General features: G+C 38.7%; 1 protein-coding gene across 1 annotated transcript in view; it reads right to left on the bottom strand.

Moving 5' to 3' along the window:
* LOC142836811 (uncharacterized) overlaps positions 1-22,865 on the bottom strand; it is a 107,717-nt gene extending 84,852 nt beyond the window's left edge. Inside the window, exons 1-4 of the mRNA XM_075951422.1 lie at positions 22,769-22,865; positions 17,807-20,131; positions 15,308-15,499; positions 3,839-4,006 (exon numbers count right to left, since the gene is read on the bottom strand). Of these exons, the coding sequence (XP_075807537.1) occupies positions 3,839-4,006; positions 15,308-15,499; positions 17,807-20,131; positions 22,769-22,865 (2,782 nt within the window). The remainder of the gene's footprint in view (positions 1-3,838; positions 4,007-15,307; positions 15,500-17,806; positions 20,132-22,768) is intronic.
* Positions 22,866-23,647: the final 782 nt, after the last annotated feature.

The raw sequence follows: 23,647 nt of genomic DNA, 5'->3' as shown, positions 1-23,647 counted from the left end.
ATAGGATTGTAGTAGAAAGGTCCGAGAAGGACAATTTTTTATTTCCTTTTGAAGCCTTCGTGCTTACACTGACAATGGGATGAAAGGATACAGTGTCTTCATGTGGACTCTGGAAGGGATGTTTGTTTTTGTAAAATGCCTGAAGAAAACATGCTGTTCTCTTTTTGTCAAGAAAATCATAACAATATTGCCGAGAAGGTGTTCTATGGATTCTGGTTCTGAAGTTCTGTGTTCTGCAATGCTCTGTGTTTCTGGGAAAGTTTGTTACTCATTAAGGGAATTCTCTCTTGGCATTAACTATTTGGACAGTGTCTTATTGGAGCTCATAATTTAAGAGGCAGAACTGGAAAATTCAAGGACTTAGGAATTAATATTTCAACACTCTGAGATAGGCTGCTAGCTAATCAGCACAAAAAGAAAAGCAGAAATCCATTTCTGACTGTTGTAACAATAATTTCTAATATCTCTACTTTTCAAGGTTTCTTGTTCCCTCTAGGTTACTCTCTTGATGCTATCTTCTGCTTTTGACAGATCGATTTACCCAGCACATATTTGATTAATGGAAGATTTTTATGTGCTGATTCAAATCAAATCACATTTATTGTTTTGTTTTTATATTTCATGAGATTATTAAAATAGCTATTGCTTTCAAGGTCGTGTTTCTGTGGTTTAGGTTTTTCAATCAAGCAAACTGAATGTCAATAACATGTATGGAAGAATAAACATTTCCATAAAGTCTTTAAACGGTGAGCTCATCTGTAGAACTCTCCTGTGGGAGGACAAAATCAACATGTTGGTAGCGTGTTCCTCTCCCATTCTGAAGACAATTTTCTCATATTTTAAGATTTATAGTTTTTCCTTTCCCATGGCACTATCTAGTGAATAATCTATAAGTGCCACACAGCTGCTGAGGAGCTACAAATGAATGTCATTGTTGTTTCACAGACTGTGGATGTATTGTCAAGTAATTTATCCCTCTAGACAATACTTTCTTGGCATCATATTGTTGGCCTGAAAAATACAAATAAAGAGCAAATATTTCTATAAAAATAATGAAACTCACACACCAAAACATCCTACATCTTTAAGGTTGCTACAGCAATGTAGCTTTGCAGGAAGAGACACCTTGGTTTGACTATTTTCCAACTCAGAACTAGGAAATTAAGGATTGAGCTTTATTTATAAGTCTAAAATCTATTTTCCTTTTTAACACATGTAGATTATCATTGCAGTATTTTAAAGATAGTATGAGGTAGTTAAAATGTCTTATTTAAAAACTGTCCATTTGCCTGTGGCTCACTTTCCCAATGTCTACATTAATTTTTTGATCTCCCAGTGCTACTCAGTCAAGAAGATGTGTACATCCCAGCATAAGTAAGTGATGTAGCAGATTCCAGGGGAAGAAGTTAGTCAAAAATATTTGCTCCTTTAGTAAGTGTATCATGTAATTAAATTGTGTAAAATTTACACATGAATATACAAATATATTTATGTGAATATACTTACTATTCTGCACAAAATGAAATAGCCAAGAGATAGAAATAGTGAAGATATATAAAAAAATTCAATTTCATTTTCGTGTCCATAATTTCAAGTTTTATAATGCTTTAAATCATGGATAAAAATATCAATGAGTATCTTCTTATAGTAACGTGGCTGGCGTTACTCAATACTCACTCCACAGTACTTCTTACTTACTCTACTTACAGTGTCTTATCCATTCATTCAACACCATGAATTGCCTTTCTAAGATGAGACAGGTCCATAGTAGGTGCCTGATCTCCATCAATGAGTTTGATAGATTCCTGGCCACGAGGCTCCTACTTTAAATCTGGGGTTCTTCTATTATACTACAAACTCAAATAAAAATTATACATAGAAACCTTAATTTTTTAAGATTACTCCTGGATCATCATCATTGATCTTGTAGCTTTTCTGATTTATCTTATTTCCTTCTCATAAGAAAACTTGCTATAAATTTGTCACATTTAATGTTCTTTTGTGAGGCAAGTTTTGTGGAACCCCAAGATGAACTTAAACTCACCATGAAATCAAGGCTGATTTTGGTTTCTTTTTAATAAAAATTATTTTTACTACTTTTAAATTGTGTATTCCCGTGTATTTGGGTGGGGTATATGCATGTGTATAGGCGCCTATGGAGGTCAGAGGCTTTTGAGTACCCTGCGTGAGGAGTTATATGTGAGCTATCTGACATGCCTGCTGGCAACCTCACTGCAGTCCTCTGAAGAACAGTGTGCACTCTCCTGAGTCATTTCTCTGGTTACAACCTGGCTTCCACTTCCTGCGTGCAGAATCTTGGGTATATACCATTATCCTCAATTTCAGTTGTCTATTTTCTCCAAATCTGGAGTTACTATTCTGAAGAAAAAGCTCTTTTTTGATTTATGAGACTTTTGCATGATAAATATTTACATAATTTCCCCCCCTTCCTCTCCTTCACTCTAGGTGTCCCCATCCCTCCCAACTCCCTCTCAAATTCATGGCCTCTTATTCTCTTATTGTTAATGTTACACATACACATACAAATTTAGAAATACAATATGATGGACTCAGTCCTCTAGTGCTGTTCATAAACATAAATGCTTAGGTCTATCTGTTTGGAATTATATGACCTATCATTAGGCTTGTCTCTGAAGAGTATTGATTTTTCCCTCTCTCAGCATCCACTGATTACCTGTAACTTTTCATCTAGGAGTAGAGACCATATGGGATTTTCCCCATTCATGCTGGCATGTTAATCACTGTTGTCTTAGCTAGGATTTCTATTGATGAAATACCATGACCAAAAATGAAATTGGAAGGATAGAGTTTATTTAGCTTACACTTCCACATTGCTGTTCACCAATGAAGGAAGTCAGGACAGGAACTCAAACAGGGCAGGATCCTGGAGACAGGAGCTGATACAGAGGCCATGGAGGGTTTCTGCTTACTGGCTTGCTTCTCATGGTTTGCTCAGGCTGCTTTCTTATAGAACCCAGGACCACCAGCCCAAAGACGGCACCACCCACAGTGGGTTGGGCCCTCCCCATGATAACTAATTGAGAAAATGACTTACAGCTTTTCCTCAAGTGAGGCTCCTTCCTCTCAGATACTCTAGCTTGTGTCAAGTTGACACACAAAAGCAGCCAGTACAATTGAGTCTTCCATCTTAGTTAGGATTTCTATCTATTGCCATGAAGAGATACCATAACCATGGAAACACTTATAAAAGGAAACATTTAATTGAGATGGTGGCTTACAATTTCAGAGGTTCAGTCCGTTATTATCATGGTGGGACATGGTAGCATGCAGATAGACATGGTACTGGAGAGGTAGCTGAGTTCTACAGCTTGCAAACAATGGGAAGTGGTCTGAGACACTGGGTGTCACTGGAGCATATATGAGACCCCAAAGCCTGCCTCTGCAGTAACATAGTTCTTCCAGTAAAGCCACACACACTCCAAAAAAGCCACAACTCTTTCTTTGGGAGACTTTTTTTTTTTTTTTTGGTTTTTCGAGACAGGGTTTCTCTGTGGCTTTGGAGCCTGTCCTGGAACTAGCTTTGTAGAGCAGGCTGGTCTCGAACTCACAGAGATCCGCCTGCCTCTGCCTCCTGAGTGCTGGGATTAAAGGCATGAGTCACCATCGCCCGGCTGGGAGACATTTTCTTTTAAACCACCACACCTGATAACATATTTTTTCAGGAATAGCTTTTAAAATAGTTTCCATTTAATAATTTTAGATTTTTAAACTCATGTCAACTTCCCATATTCTTCAGTACTCAGTGGCTATCAGTTTTCTAAGTCATATGCATCTTGCTGTAACCGAAAGTCCTTACCAGCTACTGGTCTTGGCTTTTTACTAAGACACCTGGGGCTGTCTTCAGGGTTCCCATCATCACCCCGGAAAACCCATGCTGTTGAATGAAAATTCTCTGTGTAGAATCCTTTCTCTTCAATATCAACTCGAAAGCCAAAATCCACAGAATGAGCATCATCTGAAGTAACTGAGGAATAGAAAAGTTGAGAAATCAAGTTATAGCTTGGCAAGAAAGAAGATCTAGTGCTCTCGTGGCCAAGGTAAAAAAGCTTGCAGATATGGATAGGGAGGCAAGGTCCCTTTAAATAAAGAACAGCATCCTGAGATATAAGCAGCTAAGTTTGCTGCACATTTCTCTTGGGAATAATTTACATATTCTTAAAATAGCATAGCAAAATAAATATTCCTATGGCTGTAGAGAAGGGCTAGCAATTAGGAGCATGCAAGTTCAGTTCCCAGCACCTACATCTAGTGGCTCAAATCTGACTGTAACTTTAGTTCCTGGAATCTTTCACCCTCTGCTGGCCTTCACATGCATTGCACCAACATGCGCGCACACACACACACACACACACACAAACACACACACACACACACTAAAATAAAATGAATCTTAAAAAATACAAATATTGCTTCAGAGTCTGTGTTGTGGGAATCTGGGAAGTGGATAAAGTATGGAAATACTTTAGTCAAAGAAAAATGCTTGCCTTGAAAAACAATATATTACTATTTAGAGGTCAGATTGACACCAGGTAAGAATAGGAAATTAACTTTAAGGATCCATTTCAAAATTCCATGTAGGGGCTGGTGAGATGGCTCAGTGGTTAAGAGCACTGACTGCTCCTCCAGAGGACCCGGGTTCAATTCCCAGCACCCACATGGCAGCTCACAGCTGTCTGTAGCTCCAGTTCAAGAGAATCTGACATCGTTATACCAATGTGCATGAAATAAAGTTGTAAAAAAAAAAACAAAATTCAAAAAAACCCCACCAAAATTCCATGTACAAGGAAAAAGATTGTTAAGTAAAAAAAAAATCATGTCCCTCTCTTTGTGCTAGAAGAGACAGTAGTAAGTGTATTTCTAGAAATCTCACCATGGGTTTACAGGAATAGTTTTATCTATTAGATCTATAGATGCTTAGTACTTTCTCTGTGTGTAGGCATATCTTGGATCCTGTGGAAAGTTGTGTCCATAAAAGAAATGAGCTTGTCTTTCCACATTACCTTCCTTTTTTCTTTGTGCTCTGGTTAGGAGGTTCAAACCTGAGAAAAAGCCTCCTCCAAGCCTTTTAGTTTTTCATGCAGACAGGGTGGAAAAATCACACTTCAGCATCAAACGTTAATTTCAAGAAAACTACAGTATTTATTTGCATTCTTAAATAGCATTAGGAGTCGGAGGTATAAAGAACACAACTACTCTCTCTGTTTTGTAAGACAGAAAGCACAGGCTGACCTCCCAATGTCCTGTTCCTCCTGACTCATTTCCCCAAATCCTGGGACTAAGTCCTGGGATTATAGGTAAATGCTGCAGCAATCATCCTTAAAGCATAATAGAACACCTTACTTCCTTCTCTGGTTCTACTCATACACAGTAGTAGTTCCCACACCTTTCTCAGAAAGTCTCTGGGTGAAATCTCTTATTCCCATCAACACAACCTAGACTTCTGCTACGGGTTAGGTAGATAAATTAATCCCTTTCCCACCTCCCTAGACAACTATTGGTCTTCTGATCTCTGAGTTTTCCCTCTGGAGAATCATTCTTCATGGTTCTTGTTCATCTCCACTTTTGCTTTCTTAGTACTAGACTTAAAAGAATAATTATTAGTCATTGTCCTGACCCAGAAGCAGATGAACAATAGATTTCCAACGTCTCCATTTACTTATCTTATGTGAGACTGCACTAGACATTTGACGGCTTGGGTGGTTTCAGGCACATTTGCTCACTCGCTGAATTGATTTGAAATAAATGCTCTCCTCTTTTGAACCAGGAGCAATTTTGTGAACATTGGGGATAGAATGATGAATGAGACAGGGGTCGTGGTGTGGTGCAAGGGTTCAGAGAAAGCCAGAGCAGCTAGCTGTAAACAGAGGCATATCTAGGAAGTATATCACTATAATCCATTCAGAGAATCAGGTGAGGAAGAGGAAGTGGATACACAGGGGGAGGGAAGCACTTTTGTCATAACAATTTAAGTTTAAATGACAAATTTGACACCTTTTGAGTATTAATATAACACCCAAAGTGTAAAAATACCACATCTGTTCTACTAGGGAGGTCCCAGTCAGAATGTAGGTGCACTACAAAGAGTGTATAGAATCATAGAATTAATAAAATAGGTTAAATAGATATCCATCCTAACAGGATTTTGCTTTTACATTTGGACCCTATCTCCAGATACCTTATAATATTTTTACAAATACTCTAAAGTCCCCTAAAGTAGGAAATCTTAAATAAATGTATTCAGAATATGATACTTTCTTCCAAATAGCATGTTTTAAAACCCTTTAAATTGTTTTAAGTAAATCTAAGTGTAACATTTGATTGGGACCGGAAAAGTAAACCAAAAGTTTTACAATAATGGCTTTCTGAGCTCTAAGGCTAAATTAAAGCTTTGTTTTCAGCTATAATAGGACTTTCTAAAGTTTTAGGTACATTTTCTTTCTTTTTTTTTTAGTGTTTTTTTTAATTTATTTATTTATTAAAGATTTCTGTCTCTTCCCCGCCACCGCCTCCCATTTCCCTCCCCCTCCCCCAATTAAGTCTCCCCCCAGCCCGAAAAGCAATCAGGGTTCCCTGTCCTGTGGGAAGTGCAAGGAACCCCCACCTCCATCCAGGTCTAGTAAGTTGAGCATCCAAACTGCCTAGGCTCCCACAAAGCCAGTGCTTGCAGTAGGATCAGAAACCCATTGCCATTGTTCTTGAGTTATCAGTAGTCCTCATTGTCCGCTATGTTCAGAGAGTCCGGTTTTATCCCAGGCTTTTCCAGACCCAGGCCAGCTGGCCTTGGTGAGTTCCCAATAGAACATCCCCATTGTCTCAATGTGTGGGTGTACCCCTCGCGGTCCTGAGTTCCATGCTCGTGCTCTCTCTCCTTCTGCTCCTGATTTGGACCTTGAGATTTCTTTCCTGTGCTCCAATTTGGGTCTCTGTTTCTGTCTCCTTTCATCGCTTGCTGAAGGTTAATATTCAGGAGGATGCCTATACCTCAAAAATTCAGTTCATAAATGTTCATTGACATAGCTCACACAGATTTCCTGGACAACTGGTTTATCGACACTGTTTTTCCCTTCAGCAGTAAATGCCTGTATCGGATGTGCAGTCCTTCCTTGGCATGTGAGGGTCTGAGGGCAGAGCTTTATGTGGGTCTTTGCTTTTATCAATATGTATGAGGATGATCAAACAGCTCACTTACTTACCAACAGATGTGATTCTGTGGATGAGTAGCTCTGTAGTCACTCAGTTAGCAAGACAGAGCTAATGAACATACCCTTACATAAGCAGAGACATAAAATTGGTGTTAAACGCCAGTGAAGCAGCAAGCCACACACCTGCTAAAAATTTATAGCTGCTTGAGGGCTCAGCATCTGCTCCACGTTGAACCATGGTCTAAGCAGGCTAGTCCAAATAACTCTTTGTCAGAAAAAGGTTGCTACCAAATTAGGTTTGCTAGATTAAACACTTAATAAATGAGCATTTCAAACATGAGTTATTAAATGTTTTGATATTAGTGAAATTGCATCTTAACTCTTTCTTTATCAGAAAAATACAGGTATGTTCTTTTCCTTTCATTTGAAGTTTTGTTCTCATAATAATAATAATAGTGATGAATAATAATAATTATTAATACTTTTTTAAAAAAAGGACCAGAACATGAACACCTTAGGTACCCATACACTTTTTTTCTATTATAGGAGGTGGTATGGAAAGATGCAAGGCCCTGTTTGATTGTCCCAAAGAGCCAAGGATTTTATTTGAGTTTCAAACAGATCCAGTAATTTGCTGTTTTTCATAAGAGTATATGTTCCGGTTAGACTGTCTATAGTTGAAATTCAGTTCTAAGGCTAATTTTGTGTAGCTGAATGACTTTGGACCCATCCCTTATCCTCTGCATGAGGACCTGATTATCACAATGAGGTTTAAATACAGAACATAACTCAAAATTTTACAGGCAATGTCAACGAGAAAGCACATGGTAAGTGGTTTAGCATAGAACCTGGCATCAAGTAGGCACATCACCATCCCTAGGCCTTGCTATTAAAAGTTTTTAGATATTTCATTTTATATTAGATAGATTTTTATTTTACTTTATGTGTATGAGTTTTATATGAATGTATGTGTGTGCAACATGTACATGCCTGGTGCCCACAGAAGTTCGAAGAGGGCAGGGGAGCCTGGGGAATTCCATATGGTTTTGAAACATCTAATGGGTGATCGGAATAAACATGGGTCCCTTGCAATAGCTCTTAACCTCTCAAATACTCTCCAGTCCTCTCAGCTTTTATTATCAGAAATTAGAATTAATTCCCTTGCTTCCTCTCTTTTATCTTCCTCCCTTCCTCCTTTCATTCCGTCCCTCTCTTCCCCTTCCTTCCTTTTTCCTTCCTTCTTTCCTTCCTTCCTTCCTTCCTTCCTTCCTTCCTTCCTTCCTTCCTTCCTTCCTTTCTTCCCTCCCTCCACCATTCTCTCTCTCTTATTTCTTCCTAGTTTCTTTCTCAATGGCAACTATCATCTTAAAAGTACAGTTCTATAATAATTTTATTAACTGAGTGAAGAATGAGAAATGTTATGAAGTATTATAACATGATTAAATCCAAATTTCTGTCACATCTGACTGTGATACAGGAGCCATTAAAGATTATAAAACATCAGAGCCCCATTTCCCAGTCCCTTACCACTTCCATTACTAACCTTCAAGTTTTTACCTCGTACACCTTAGTCAGCATTGCCCACAGTCAGGTGGATTGATCAACTGTGTCAACACACATAAACATGTCATTCTTAATGTCTTTTCCAGTTATCACATAGGAAGTCAGAGATGAGCGAGCTTAACAGAGTGAAAATGCCAGCTGTAATGATGCTCAATAAAGCTGTCAGGTTTTACATCATATATTAGGAGCATGAGCTGAGTCTACACATGAGAAAAGAATGCAAACCGCACATTAAACAATACTAGCCCAAACTGTGCTGGCTGAACTGCAGGCTGTACTGAAGAATTTCTCAATAACTATAGCATGCTTTCAATATGTCTGTGGCTTGGATCAGCTGAAAGAGAAGTGGCAGACTCTTGTTCTCAAGCTACCATGAACAAAATTGTTAGGATAAGTTTTCATTCAAAACAAAGCTTACCCCAAAGAGGTAATTGTTTAATTAAAATTATTATGTTTGGGCATTAAATTTGAATTTACATTAGCATTACATTAGCTGATCTTGTATTATTTCAAGTGGAGTATTGGTAAATGTTTTAAATAGCTTTCCAAATTGAAAAAAAAAACGTTCTCTGATATGCCGATTTCCAGTTTTCATTGTATAAATATTCCCAGCATGGCCCGTATCACTGAGCAGTGATGTAGAAACCATTCACAGCTGGTTTTGTGGACCACCACGAGATGACTCCAACACATGTGTTGTTTTTTCTTATTTCACGAAGGGCAAAGCAGACATGACTGTCTATGAGCTGTAGAATAGAAGAATGTGCCACTAAAATGAAAGAACCTTGCTATAACGTCAAGTCACAGAAGGACACAATGTCCTAGAAAGAACCAGACTCAATCTGAGATCCCAAACAACCTAAGCAAAACCCTAACACCAAAATGTGAAAGCACTCCTTTGAATTGTTGGTTAAGTTTGTCCAAGAGATTCCCCCAAATATGATAGACTATTGCTATTACCCTTTGCTGCTTCCCAGGGTTGACAGGTTAAACTCCTGTGTTTCAGATGCCATGCTTCAGACACAGAACCCAGAACTGGAACTGACCTGAATGGTTACAGAAAGGTCCATGAAAGCTTCCTAAGGAGGAAAGCAAGCAATAGTCTTTCACAGATGTGAGACTTTTGAATGCTTATGAATCACAATCATGTCCTGGATATGATAATATAAGGTGTAGGAGTGACATATATGCCTGGGTGGTAACCAACAGGTCTCTAATCACACCCACCTGACAGGAAGGAAGCTATGCCCAGGACTGAAAATATATCCTGCTACTCAGACATGGATCTTGGAGGAGAACCTACAACCACCACTTTACTAAACCAATATAATCCCAACTACATTCTTAATATTTGCCCTTATATTTATTGATAAGTATAGTCCTTTTAACATTAAGAAACATCTCCATCTACAGAAGGAAGTAAACTACAGGATACAGCAATGACGCTTGAGATACTTCTGTCATGTTATGAGAGTGAACGACGTCAGATACCAGAAGATAGCATTGCTCGGAGGAGTGCACAGGAAAAGACAAAGAGCATATGGTCCCCAAAACGCTGGATAGAGAGCAGAAAAAAAGACCGTGGAATTTTGGGTATGACAATAACACAAGCATCTAGGACTTCCCAGGATAGGAACAACTGGAGAACCATCATAAATGGGCTGCCCACGCATGTTTAAGCATTCCTGGGGCATAAATGATGATGATGATGATGATGATGATGATGATGATGATGATGATGATGATGGTAATCCTTACCCTTCATCAAGGAAACTTCTCTTTCTTAAAAACAGAGACCATCACAGAAGACCATGGTCATTCAAATGTAGAGCTATTCAGCCCAATCCCATCTATAAAACACTCCTGCACCTAAAAGTGCTCAGGGAACTTTGCAGAAAATGCGGTGAGCATATTGTAAAAGTTTGAAAAATCAAGAAGCTGTCTGTGAGATTGTGTTTTCTAGGAATGTCAGAAGCTACACTCAAAGTCTCACCAACATGACTGCCTAGATGTGAGCTGAACAAGGACAACAATAGACATGCTATAGAGATGGAGGAATGCCCAGGAGGACTCAGCCCTTCACAAAGAACTACAGAGAACTAAGGAATGCTGACTGGGGAAGAGTACACCAATTGCTTATTTCATTACTGACAGGTAGCCCTGAAAACACATGCAATATCACACTGAGCAAGTTGTGTAGGAAGAGTATCCATGTGTAGAAATATACACATGGCCATGTGAAAACAGACAATTGAAAAAGAGGCCATGAATTTGAAAGAGAGCAAGGAGTAGTATACATCAACAAGAAAAAAGGAGCAAGGAGAATATCTATCAGCAACGAGTATATCAGTGGTCAGGAGGGTGGAAAGGTAAAGAGGAAAATGATGTAATTATCTTTTAATCTCAAAGAATAAGTGAAGTTATTACAAAAGAAAAACATCAAATCAATGAAACGAAATAAGCCAAAATAGCCTGACAATTCTTCAAGAGAAACCAACAGCAGACAACATATTCCTTTGGACTCTTTTTACCTTTAAAATTCTTTATACTGGTATTCATGTTTCCTCTAAACCACTAATTCATAACTCTTACCTATTATAACCAAGATCTCGCATTGAAAAATCTTAAAAATTTTCAAATTCTAATAAATTTCAACTTTGTCCCTCTACTTCTGAGTAACTCTAAAGGCTATGTTGGGGGGTATTACTTATCCTTATAGGCATAATAACCCAGAACTGGCTTATTTATAGGTGGTTTACAACAGCATCAGAATGTGAAGTGCTGGTTTACTATAAGATTATGGCAGAAAAAGATGGTGCCCTCTAATGGGTAACTTAAAGATAATTAGAACATTCACAAAATTTGGACAGGCGTTAAGGAAACCAAGTATGCTAAATTTGAATTGATAATAGCTTACCCAAGGACAAAAACGAGTGGGTAACATTAGTTCCAAGAACTTAACATCACAGAACGCAGTATGGTGTGGGTTACTGTATAGGAACATTACACACACACACACACACACACACACACACACACACACACACACAGAGAGAGAGAGAGAGAGAGAGAGAGAGAGAGAGAGGGCACCCATGCCCTCCTACACAGAAAGACCAGGAGCAATATTGTTTGGACCTAATTCACATCAGTAGTCTCTTGATATTATTAAGAACCAAATCTAATAAAAAGCCAGAGAGCCCCTTGACATAGGTCAAAGAGGAGAGACTCTTGTGCTGGAGAAAAAGCATTAGAAGTGTAGAAAAGGATCCCATAGGGGCAAATGAAAGGTATTTTCTGTGATGATTTCAAGAGAGTGGAGTAGGCACAGACTATGGCCTCTCATTTTGATAGAAACGCTATAAAACATGAGTGTAATTATCTCCTAATCTCTGCAGGGTTTAGATTAGAAACACTGGATGTTCAGTTCCACATATTTAGAAGCAGAATTTATATCTGAACTCTGTGCACAATAAAAGAATGAGGTGTTTAGAAGTCCAGATAAGTGTTAGAGAAAGGATAATCTGTCCCCCACCCTCTCTCTGTGTGGTGTGTTGTGAGATGTATGAATGAGTTTATAAACAGGAGAAGAATTCACATTATGCCCCGAGCTATGTATCACCTGACACTCAGATACAGTCTGTAAACTATGATGTGAAATCTCAGCATTGACTATATTTGAGTGTTTGGTACAGGATTATATGAATATCACCAAGAGGGTCGAAAATGTGAAAAGACAAGAACTAGAGAGACCCAAGGTATAAACAAGACAGTGATATTTTGGGGTACCATCAGAGACTACAAGGTAATTTCGTGAATACAGTACCCCCACTTTGAGGCCCACCATGATACAAGCAGCAGCAATATCTATGCCTAATGCAAAATGTTTGCTATTAAGGACAGGAGACACAGTAGGAAATGGAATCTCCTGGGCCAGAGCTAAACAAGTCACTGCAATAGGAGAATCATTGTAGTGGATAAAGCAGAATCAATCCACGATGTTTCATTGCCCACATAGTTTGCCCAATTGGAGGTAATGTGCCAAATAATTAATATCCAACTGAAGCCCAAAGGGAGACAACAAACTCAGCCAATGTGAAATGTGTATTAGCAGAAGTAGTTAGTAGCTTATCAAAAATAAGTTTAACATTTCATACAAAAAAGTTAATATTCTCAAAGGCATTAAAATGAGAGTCATCCAAAAAGTAAAGTTAGTTTATAAAAAATTAAAATACAGTTGCCAGACTTGGTGGTGCACACCTTCAATCCCAACACTGCCAAGGCAGAGGCAAGAAGATCTCTGTGAGTTTTCGGCAAGCCAGATCTACACAGGAAGTATAGGACAGTCAAAGCTATAGAGAGAGACCCTGCTTTATATATATTTTTATTGTTTTTATTGAGCTACAAATTTTTATCCACTTCCTTCCTTTTCTCTCCCCCTTTTCTACCCTCTCCAATGATTCCCATGTGAGAGAGACCCTACTTCAAAGACCAAGCTCCCAACCAAATAATCCCCAAAGAATGAGTTGCAAAAAAAAAGAGATTAAAATTTTAAAACAATAGGCAAAAACCCAAGAAGGACTTATATGTGGACTGAATTACTAAGAAAACAGAGCATTAGATTTTCATAGACTGTGGCAAGGACAGATGAGGGGAAACATTGTAGAAAGAAGCTGTTAATGTGTTCAGGGAATGGATCCGAAAGTTAAATGTCCATTAGAAATAATGCCAGTAAGACACAGACAAAAAGAGAAAGTAATGAAAGCAGACGAACAGCTGAGAATCTATGAACTGAAGACAGTTATGAGTGAGCAAATCCCAGTGAGCTCCTGGGGCCAAGCATGACAATATATTTAAAAAACACATTCTGATATTCATACGAGAAGTCAAAAAGAATAATAAGGATGATGAGAAAAATCCTTAATGTACATGAAACAAAATAGGATTAATGACAGAAGTCATGAAAATCATATTGAACGGAAATTCTTCACTGGTACTGCTGTTAGTAGGGCAATGACCCAGTTTCTTACATGCTTTGAGTCTAGAATTCAATATCCAATTGTCACTAAAAGTTAAGAGGGCAAAAATACTTTAAGATACATAATAAATCAGTTTTTCTTTCTACATGATTTTTCTTGAAAAAAGTTATTAGGCTTTTATTAAAGAAGGGAAACTAATAAATCTTGTTAAAATGGTGAGGAAAATCAATGAAACGTATTAACAATATATTTAAAAACATGTACAAGATCTCATAGTATATAAATAAAACAGTTGATAAAGTAAAAGTGGAGCATAATGTGGAAGAAAATGAACATTAAAACAAATTAGTCATGCGGTAGGAGCAGAGCCTTGGGAGTCTAATAAAAGCTGTGCATTCTTGGGTAGGTATTTCAAGTGTATATGAACAACAGGGAAGATTGGAAGTGTCAAAGACAGCAGTATATGCAGCGTTCCAGTTGTAGTTCCTTGCCGCCCAACATAAAGAAAACCTGGCGAGTTAGGTACAGCTCAACGGACAAGAATAAAAACTCTCACAACAAAATAAAGCATTGAATTTCGTTCTTTGTGATCCCATGAATTGTGCTGGAAATATCATAGCATTTGATTTTTCCCATTACTTATAATCTTTCCCCACAGATATATGACTTCTTCCAAACCTTAGTTTTTGTCAGGCTCCTGTTTCATTCTGGGAAATGAACAGCACCCCTGCCTGTGATGACGCTTGTGTCCTTCTGTTAGCTTGTGCCTCACTGTTCTCACCACTGTCTCTTCATAATGACATTTTCTGTAACACAACAATGTTCTGTTTCTGTTTTCTTCCTTCTAAGAAAATCGCAGTGCACTGAGGTTTAGGTATGGATGTTTTCCAAAAGCACTTTGCTTTTGTAATTTGCAAACAGCACATCCCTACTAGTAAGCCAAGTCTCCTTTAATATCAACAGCTGTAATCTCACATCCAGAGTAGCTGTAGCATCTACATTTCCTGCCCCCATGTGTCGGCTCGTGTTTTGCTTTAGTCAGTTTTCATCAGAAATAGCTTATCATCCGTTCTCAACTGCCATTGTTTGTGAGGCTGAGGTAGAATGCTGGTTAAGTAACACACTATAGCCTCAAGAAGCTCTATTTCACAAAAATGCAGATCTGTTTTAAGACACTTCATTAAAGAGATATTAAAATGAGGAGACATTTTTTCATATAATCAACGATATTGATTTTACCCTTTTATTTTATGCATATTTTATAATACAAATGTAGTTTTTTTTTAAAAAAGTAGAACACTAATAAACAATCCCATAGCTAGACTACTTTAGTATTTAAAAAGAAAGGAAGCCTAAGCAGGTTGCTGCAGGTGTATTCTGAAGGTCATTTACCAAGTAGAAATTCCTTAATGTGTAACAAAGAGTTGATTATTTTAAGAAGTATCATTCATTAAAAAAAACATATAATCACCACATCACCATGTTCAAAAACCAGAATCTATATCTTAGAGATGAAGGGAAAGGAATTTAATTAAGACAGTGAGTGGCCTTTGTTGTTGCTTAGGAACGCAGGTTGCTACTCACTGGAGCCTTCTGTGAAGCTGCTGATGACAGAACTACCCCCAACCGAGCTGCATCTCTTGCCATCCTTGAACTGCTGCCTCCTCCTGGCCCACTGGTCTATTGCTTCTTCCTGGGAACCATCACTGGCTCTTTCACCTCTTAGAGCCAATTCTTGTGATAGCTTTCGGGGGTTATTGTTTTCCAAATTCTGGTCTAGAATAAAACATATTGAATATCAAAGTGAGACACACCTTCAAGATAGGACATGAAAGAGTCCTTGAAACACAGACCAAAATATCATTCAGATCCTTCATGTTCCACTTGCTAAGTTGGAGAGAGAAACAAAGATACAAATTAAGATTTATTTAGTCCCAAAGTATTGCTTTCTGTGATGACAGGCAAAGAAATTGAATTATTAGGTGAACAATATTACCAATAAATTATCACAATGCATTTAAGCTGAAAGGGATTAAAAAGAAAACCTCAATCACATCAACATAAAATCTAGAAAGTTAATTCATTGTTTAAAATTTTACTTTTTAATACTATACAAAAGCCAAGCAACATAGATTTGAAAACTTGACTTTTTATTTATTCAGCTCCTAGAAAAAAAATGAGTTTTTATAATTTTGCGTTTGTTTCCCTTTAGAATCTTCTCACATAATCAAACTGGTAGACAATGCATGACCTGCCCTGCATATGTGTGTGTATGTCTGTAATACATACACTCACATACACATATGTATGTATATTTTGTTTCTGAGTTCTTACTGTGATTACTATGTGAGAAAGAAAACATAAGGAGACAAGCTAAGAATGAACCTGTTGCTATATGGACAAAGACTGGTCCAAATAGTATAAGCACCCCATGTTAAGGGCCTGAAGGGGTATGGTGGATCAAGGGTTAAGAAGTTCAAATAGGTCAGCTGTGCCTGAAACTCATTTACCAAGAGAAAAAGAGTAAAAAGATTGTAGGACAGACTTTGAATGAACCGCAGAAATGCAGGAAACAGTGGTTGCCATTGTTCACCAATGAGGACAATTTCAGTTTATTGAGAGTAATCTCATTTGATTGGGTTCCTATTTGAATTTTTAATTGTATGCAGTGTTGGGAGAGGCAGTACAGGGAACAACACACTTCTGGGAATAGGAAAACAGCTTGTGGGGGATATTCATCCAGATGTGCATGTATCTCCTCCAGGAGGCATAAGTACTATAGGTTCCCTTGCAGTTCTAAAATAACTATGCACTGACACAAATCTTGAATTTTTTTTCTAAGCTCTAAAACTAGGAGCCCAAGGGAACCTCCTTCAAGTGAACAAATCTTGGAATTTATGTGTCTGCCCTGGTATTTGGAGTTATACAGGTCATGGCAAACAGTCACTGGGATCAGCAGATTTTGCATTGGGGCTTTATAAAAAGTAGAAAAATGTACAGTTTTTATAAGTTTTATATTGTTTTTAGATGATTATTTTTTTATGAATCAAATTTCATATGTTATGGCAACACATGCAATAGATAATGCTTCTTGTATTATATTTTTATGCCTAAAATTTCAAAAACTTTTGAGTAATTAATTTTGCTCCTGCTTTTAAGTTATTCCATTAAAATCTTAGAGAGAATAGAGGAACAGGAAAGATGCTATTTTTCATAAGTTTCTCCATTCTCAATCTCATTTCTGAGCATATTCGGCATGCTAGCTGCAATTTGAGAGACAGTTTTTACTTATTCAATATGCATTTTTAATTTGCGCTATGGAATAATGCTAACATTAAGTATCAAATAATTTGGACTCATTGAGAAGCACAAGGACCTTTTATGAAGTGACCAAAATGGTGTTTTGCTGTACCAAGATTGAAACCAGACAGACAGCATTATGTACTTAGGACAAAGCTTCCATCTTAGCCCCTTTTGAGGTCTCAGAAGTGCCTGCGTTGTATCAATTGTTTGAGCAAGACCAGGTAACACAAAACGAAGGTCAAAGGCTGTTGGAGTTAAAGGTTCAACGGGTGGTTCAGTTAGGATTAGTTAAGGCTGTCTCTGGTTTTTGTCCCTTGCTTTAATGACTATTCCATATGGCCCTAGGGACATGAATGACCCTCTCCATGCAACACTACAGCAAGGTTAAAATCACATTTTATTACAAGCATATTCCTCCCATTCAAACATGCTTACCTTGCAAGGCTGGAAGAAATCATAGATTATTTATGAGAGGCACAGGCTAACATTTTAAAGAAAATTGATTTGCCAATATATTGATCTTTTAAAGAGAACACTTTTTATTTTATAATAAGCTACAGCTACAGCGACTTCTCTACATACTACTTATGGGTAGGGTTGATTTACTGAGAAGAGACAGGCTGATATATTCTTGCCTGTGTTTGTGTAAGTCAAAATACTTAACACATCTTGCCAATAAGAAAAAGATCCCAAGCAGTAAAATGTATTTCACCCAGGACCATCCTGGGCTCACACACATAATGATCATAAAAGCTCAACATCCCATTTAACCCACTGTACCTTTCAGAGCCTTCTGTCTCAACAGCAATACATCCACAGGGAGAGAGGAAGCTTCTGTGGGGTCACGTTTGTTCTCACTTTCTTCAGGGTTTCCTCTTGATGCAGTTTTTTGGCACTCTGCTGGCTCCTGTTGGAAGTCGTTCAGTCCAAGACTTTTGTCACCTGCATTATTATTTGGAGCTGTCTCACTGCTTAGTGTCTTATCAATAAGAAACAGCTTTTCTGTAGCACGTCCTGTACAGGCAGACTCAATGGAGTCTGGTGGCAAGTCCATTTGAGAACAGATTTCATTCTGATTCTCACCAGTTAGGTCTTCAAAATCCCTGCGGCATGTACTCTTTACCACTGTTGGTGCCTGATAGTTGTCATCTTCACCATTTTCCAGATGCCCTGCTGGCTCGCTAGGGTTTCTTATTCCCACGGGGCAATTAGAATCAACTGTGCCTTCGCTGCAATTTTGAGTAGTGACTTTCTGCTCTAATTCACCAGTTTTGGAGGCCATGGCTGGCATTTCTGTTCCGCTGAGGGCTGTCGTCTCTACCTGATTTGTACAGCTCTCTGTTTGATCCCATTCCACAGAGCTGTGTATATTGCCATGACATGGGCTCTTCGAAGTTAGGCGGCTGCAGGATGCAAGCCTGGCAATTGGATACTGTGTGCTCTTCATTTCCAATAGCTGTGTGTTTGCAGAAGAGTCTCTATGTAACATAGCCTCATTAATGTCTCCGAAAGTCATATCACCATGTACTTTCTCCTGCTCTGTCTCAACTCCATCATATTGGCTAAAGGAAACTGTGTTCTCGGGAGTCTCTACAAGTTCTGAATGTCTGGTGACCCAGTGAGATGAACTGGGCAAAGGAGAAGGGTTCAAAATGTGTTCACTGACAGGGAAAGATATAGAACTTGAGTTAGCACAGCCTTCTGCTGGTCGAGTTCTATCGCCTCTGCAGCTGATGCCGGTTGCTTCTTTTCCCAAGAGCTGCATGGTCAGGAAAGTCAAAGAACAAAATTCAGAGTCTGAGGCATCCTTAATGGGAATTCCAGCACCCATAGTACTTAGGGGATCATTTGTTTCTGCTGTGCATGGCTGTACTTGGGAATCTGAGGTGATATTTTCCCTGACATCAGAGCTGTTTTTCCTCTCTTTATCCACATCTCTAGAATCCCCAAAAGACCTTTCACTTAAATCCGTATTATTTAAACTTGTGGTCCTTAAGATTTCAGATGAGGTAGGAAGACAAGAGTCAGCTGTGAAGAAATGTTGCTTTGGGGGATTGTCTAGAATAATTCGAAGGACCTTCTGCTGAGATGTGGCAGAATCCCTGTCTTCAGAATCATCTGGGGGAAGAGGCTGTGTGTTGAGTTTCTTTTTCTCTCTCCTGAGAGGTGAGCTTGGAGAAACCACAATTTTGTCTGAATTCGCTTTCTGGGCAGTATTCACACTCCAGGGAGCATCATGTAAACCGTCTGAACTCTGGTTCTGGTTTTCAAGCCTGCAGTTTTCAGGAAGATTTATGGCAGACTGTGAAGGAGACTGACAAGGTTCATTTTTAGTGCGATTCAAGGACCTTTTCCTGTATTTTGCCGATTTTCCTATGCTTTTAGGATGAGATAAATTGATGAATATGGTCTTTTTTTTACTTACATATTTAACCATTATTTCTTTACCTACAATGTTTATGCTTATTGACGGGATATCACTTCTTGAAACCTCTCCTTTGCATGAAGATGGAACCTTACATTTTAACCCTTCTGCTAACACAGTACTGTGTTTAGGGAAGTGGCCCCGAGATCTGGAGCCTCTCTGTACTTGAACAGAATAACGCTGGTGACATGTTGGGCATCGCTTTTTCACGGGAACCTGTGCTCCTATTTTACAGAAAATGCTTTCTGTGGTTTCCACTTGTACATTGAAAGCCCCACATTTGACTGCTGTAATAAATTTGTCTTTTGTTGGCTCAAAGGCTTCTACTGTGTTTGGAATATCCTGTGTTGTAATTTTGCCTGATAATGATTTTTCACAGTCATTAAACATGGCCACTGGTAAGACTTCCTCTAGCGGATGAGAGATGGCCAGAGGAGGGTCATCATTCTCCATCCTCTTGTGTATTTTGCTGTCAGATGGAGGTTGTTTCTCATCTTTGGGGAGAAAAGAGGAATTCTGTTTCCCACTTCTGGAAGCAGATATACGCTCATCTCCATTTGCCTTCGATTTCCCCAATGCTCCAGTCTGATGAAACACAGCCGCTGAAGTGTGTCCCTTTATGTCCTTTTCAAAATCTTTTACATTTTTTTGACATGCTTGACCAGATGGCTGAGACGTACCTAAAAAGAAAGGAGAGAGGAAGGAAAAATGTTTTATGTCCATTTAAAGAGCAGATGTTTCAAATCATATGATGAATATAGGAATATCGTTTGTAAGCATTTTGGGTAACAGTTTCCTTCAGTTTTCATGAAAATCCATTCCAAATGAATGTCTTATTTTAAATTAATTATCCTGGGGTGCATAAGAACACTTGATAGTTTAGAAAATAAACTTAATTAGGCTTTATTCAAAGACAACTTCTGAATTGGAGAGAAATGCATGCTTCAAAAGAAATGTATGTAACTAGAACCTAAAGGTAATTTCTTGATAAGAAACAAATTGACTTGTCCTGAAATTTGAATGCCACATTAATTTAAAGACTATATCAAACTCCATATAACTTCATAGATTTAAAAATGCTGATAAAGAGATTGGACGAGAATCAGTACAACCTGTAGTCTGCCTTTCAAACACATTTCATTGATTCCACTGCCTTCTAGTTTTTAAAGGGTATCTTCACAAACACAAATTCCTGAGGCATCCAGGCAATATTACAAATAAAATAGGCTTGATATGCATGTTTAGCTCTAGCCAATAGCTGCTGTGGGAGAAACAGATCGCTTATTGCACATTCTCTCATTTTCTAAGGAAGCACTAGACTCTCTCTTTATATTCTTACTTCTCGAGGATTGACTCATATTGTTAAACATCTCTATAAATTTGAGACCAGTGAATGCAGAGCCCACATATGACTCAGGGATTGTCAACTGGCAAGTTGTGTTCTTCTATTTCAAAATGCTAACTATTTTACTTTTACTTTATGAAGTTTGTTAATGTGGACATGAGGCATCTGCTCTTGTACAAAATATGATGGAGAAAAATAAGATATAATATTGTATTTCAAATCATACATGAGAGATTGCTAAAGAAAACAGAAAAGAAGAATGACAATGGCTACTAGGGCCATGGCAATCAATGAAACAGATGTTCAGTGTTCGTAGTGATAGGTTAAATATATTTTGTCCTTATTTTGTTTGTTTGGGCATGCATGCATGTGTGTGAGTGTGTGTGTGACAGAGAGAGAGAAAGAGAGAGAGAGAGAGAGAGAGAGAGAGAGAGAGAGAGAGAGAGAGAGAGAAAGAGAGAGAGAGGAGAGAGAGAGAGAGAGAGAGGAGAGAGAGAGAGAGAGAGAGAGAGAGAGAGAGAGAGAGAGAGAGAGAGAGAGAGAGAGAGAAGCCATGACATGCATGTGGAGGTCAATGATCAACTTGCAGTTTGCCCCAGAGACTGAACTCAGGTCACAAACTTTGGAGGCAAGGATACTGGACCATCTCACTGGTCCCTCAAAGGGAATATTATTTAACAAGCTGATTAACTTAAAATTGGTATTAATTTTTTAAAATTAATTCATCTTAAATGTTACAGATTTAAACATAATATACATATAGTTATGTGGTATATACAATGCTTGTAGTCTTATGAATCCCTCCTTACACAGAAAGGAAATATCCTTTCACAGAAAAAGGAGAAAAAGAATACTGCAGTTCTCGAAGACTCTGACCATTCCATTTGGCACCCTTCATCCTGAAGGAAGGGCGTCACTTTGACAGTTACTAGGACAATTTCAACGAGCCTGCTGACAATTTGAAAACAATAATGTGGTTACCATGGGAGGGAAGACAGGGAGAAAAATCTCTCTAAAGTCCATTTATAATCAATCATGGACATGGTAACGGTTTATGGACTAGCAGGTTTTATTTTCCAGAACTAGAGATTATGATTGATTCTTAAAATAATGTATTATATAATAAGAGTAATTCAGTATATAGCTTTTAGCATTTGATAATTTTGCACTTAGAGTGGTTTTTGATTGACCTCATTCCTAATGTGGGATCCCCCTCTGTATGCTATGAGTATGTTTTATTAACATTGGTTATTAAAGAAGCTGTTTTGGTCAATGGCTTAGTAGAGTAAAGTCAGGCCAGAAATCTGAACAGAGATGTAGATAGAAAGGAGGCAGAGTCAAAGAGATGCCATGTAGCTGCCAAAGGAGAAAGACACCAGTCACAAGCCAGAACCTTACTGATGGGATGCAGCCTAGTGGTGATACACAGATTAGTAGAAATGGGTTAGTTTAAAATGTAAAAGTTATCTAGAAGAATGCCTGAGTCATTGGCCAAACAATGTTGCAATTAATATAGTTTCTGTGTCACTCTTCCGGTCTCAGGCAGTCTGGAATGAACAAGCAGTCTCTGTTTACAAAATGGCACACCAACACGAGCCGACTCCATGGCATACCAACATGGGTGGACTACATCCACATAAAACCTGAGAGAACTTGAGAAGGAATTCTAAACATAAACAACAGAGTTAAGCATGGCTTCATGGTAGCTGTATTTTCTCAGGTGGGCTCTTTTTTCTAGAAGCAAGCAGAGGCATGATTCCTTTAAGAGAAGGTTTCCTGACTCACGGTAGTGGCAGAAACTGTGTGGCTCCTTTAAGAAGGCTTCCTGGTTCATGCAAGTTGCACAAACAGCTTCAGTTCTTTCAGGAGGAAGAGCCCTTGGATGGGGTTTGTGGACAGCATGCTGCAATTAACTTGATGGCAACATGGGCCAACTGCTGACCAGAGTTGAGGTGGTGAGCAGAGCTCCCACCTGGAAGTCCCAGAGCTGGTGGTAAAGATAGCTCTGCCATATGAAAAGGCTGAGAGAGTAAAGCATCCAGGGCTGCTGTGACCAAGCTGCTGACCATTTTAAAAGCACTCCTGGGCAGAAAATGATTACAGATATGCAATAAAGATAGATTAGGAAGAAATAAACCTTTGAATAGGTCACAGTGTGTTTTTAAATGTATGTAGGCTTGAGAGAGAGGAGAGAGAGAGAGAGAGAGGGAGAGAGAGAGAGAGAGAGAGAGAGAGAGAGAGAGAGAGAGAGAGAGAGAAAGAGAGGAGTATAAACAGTTATAAAAGATGGTTTTAAAAAATTAAACAAGGTATTTAAAGAGACAGAGTACAGAGAGCCATAGATTAAAGGAGTAAAAAAGACTAGGCCATGTAAAGATAGATGGAGATAGAGACAAAGTCCCTCATCAGAGCAACAGACTGAGCCCCCAAGGTCCAGTTGAAGAGCAGAAGGAGGGAGAAGGTGAACAAGGAAGTCTGGACTGAGAGGGGTTAGTCCACCACTGAGACAGTGTGCCTGTTCTAAAGTGAGCTCACCAAATCCAGCTGGACCAGGACTGAATGAGCATGCAATCAAACCAGACTCTCTGAATGTGGCTAAAAATGGGGGGCTGACTGAGAAGCCATTGATAAAGGCACTGGAACTTGTTTCTACTGCATGTACTGGTTTTTTGGGATCCAAGTCTATTTGTCTATTTGGATGCAAAGCTTCCTAGGACTGGATGTGCATGGGGGGGGGCTTGGGCTTCCCACAGGACAGGGTTCCCTGCCCTCTCTTAAGGAGGGAAGGGGAGGGAGGAGGGGGAGTGGGGGAACAGAAAGGGAATGGGAGGAGGGGAGGAAGTGTAAATTT

The sequence above is a fragment of the Microtus pennsylvanicus genome, chromosome 17 (assembly GCF_037038515.1).
Source record: "Microtus pennsylvanicus isolate mMicPen1 chromosome 17, mMicPen1.hap1, whole genome shotgun sequence".
NCBI classification, from domain to species: Eukaryota; Metazoa; Chordata; class Mammalia; order Rodentia; family Cricetidae; genus Microtus; species Microtus pennsylvanicus.
This window is presented reverse-complemented; position numbering and strand designations above follow the sequence as displayed.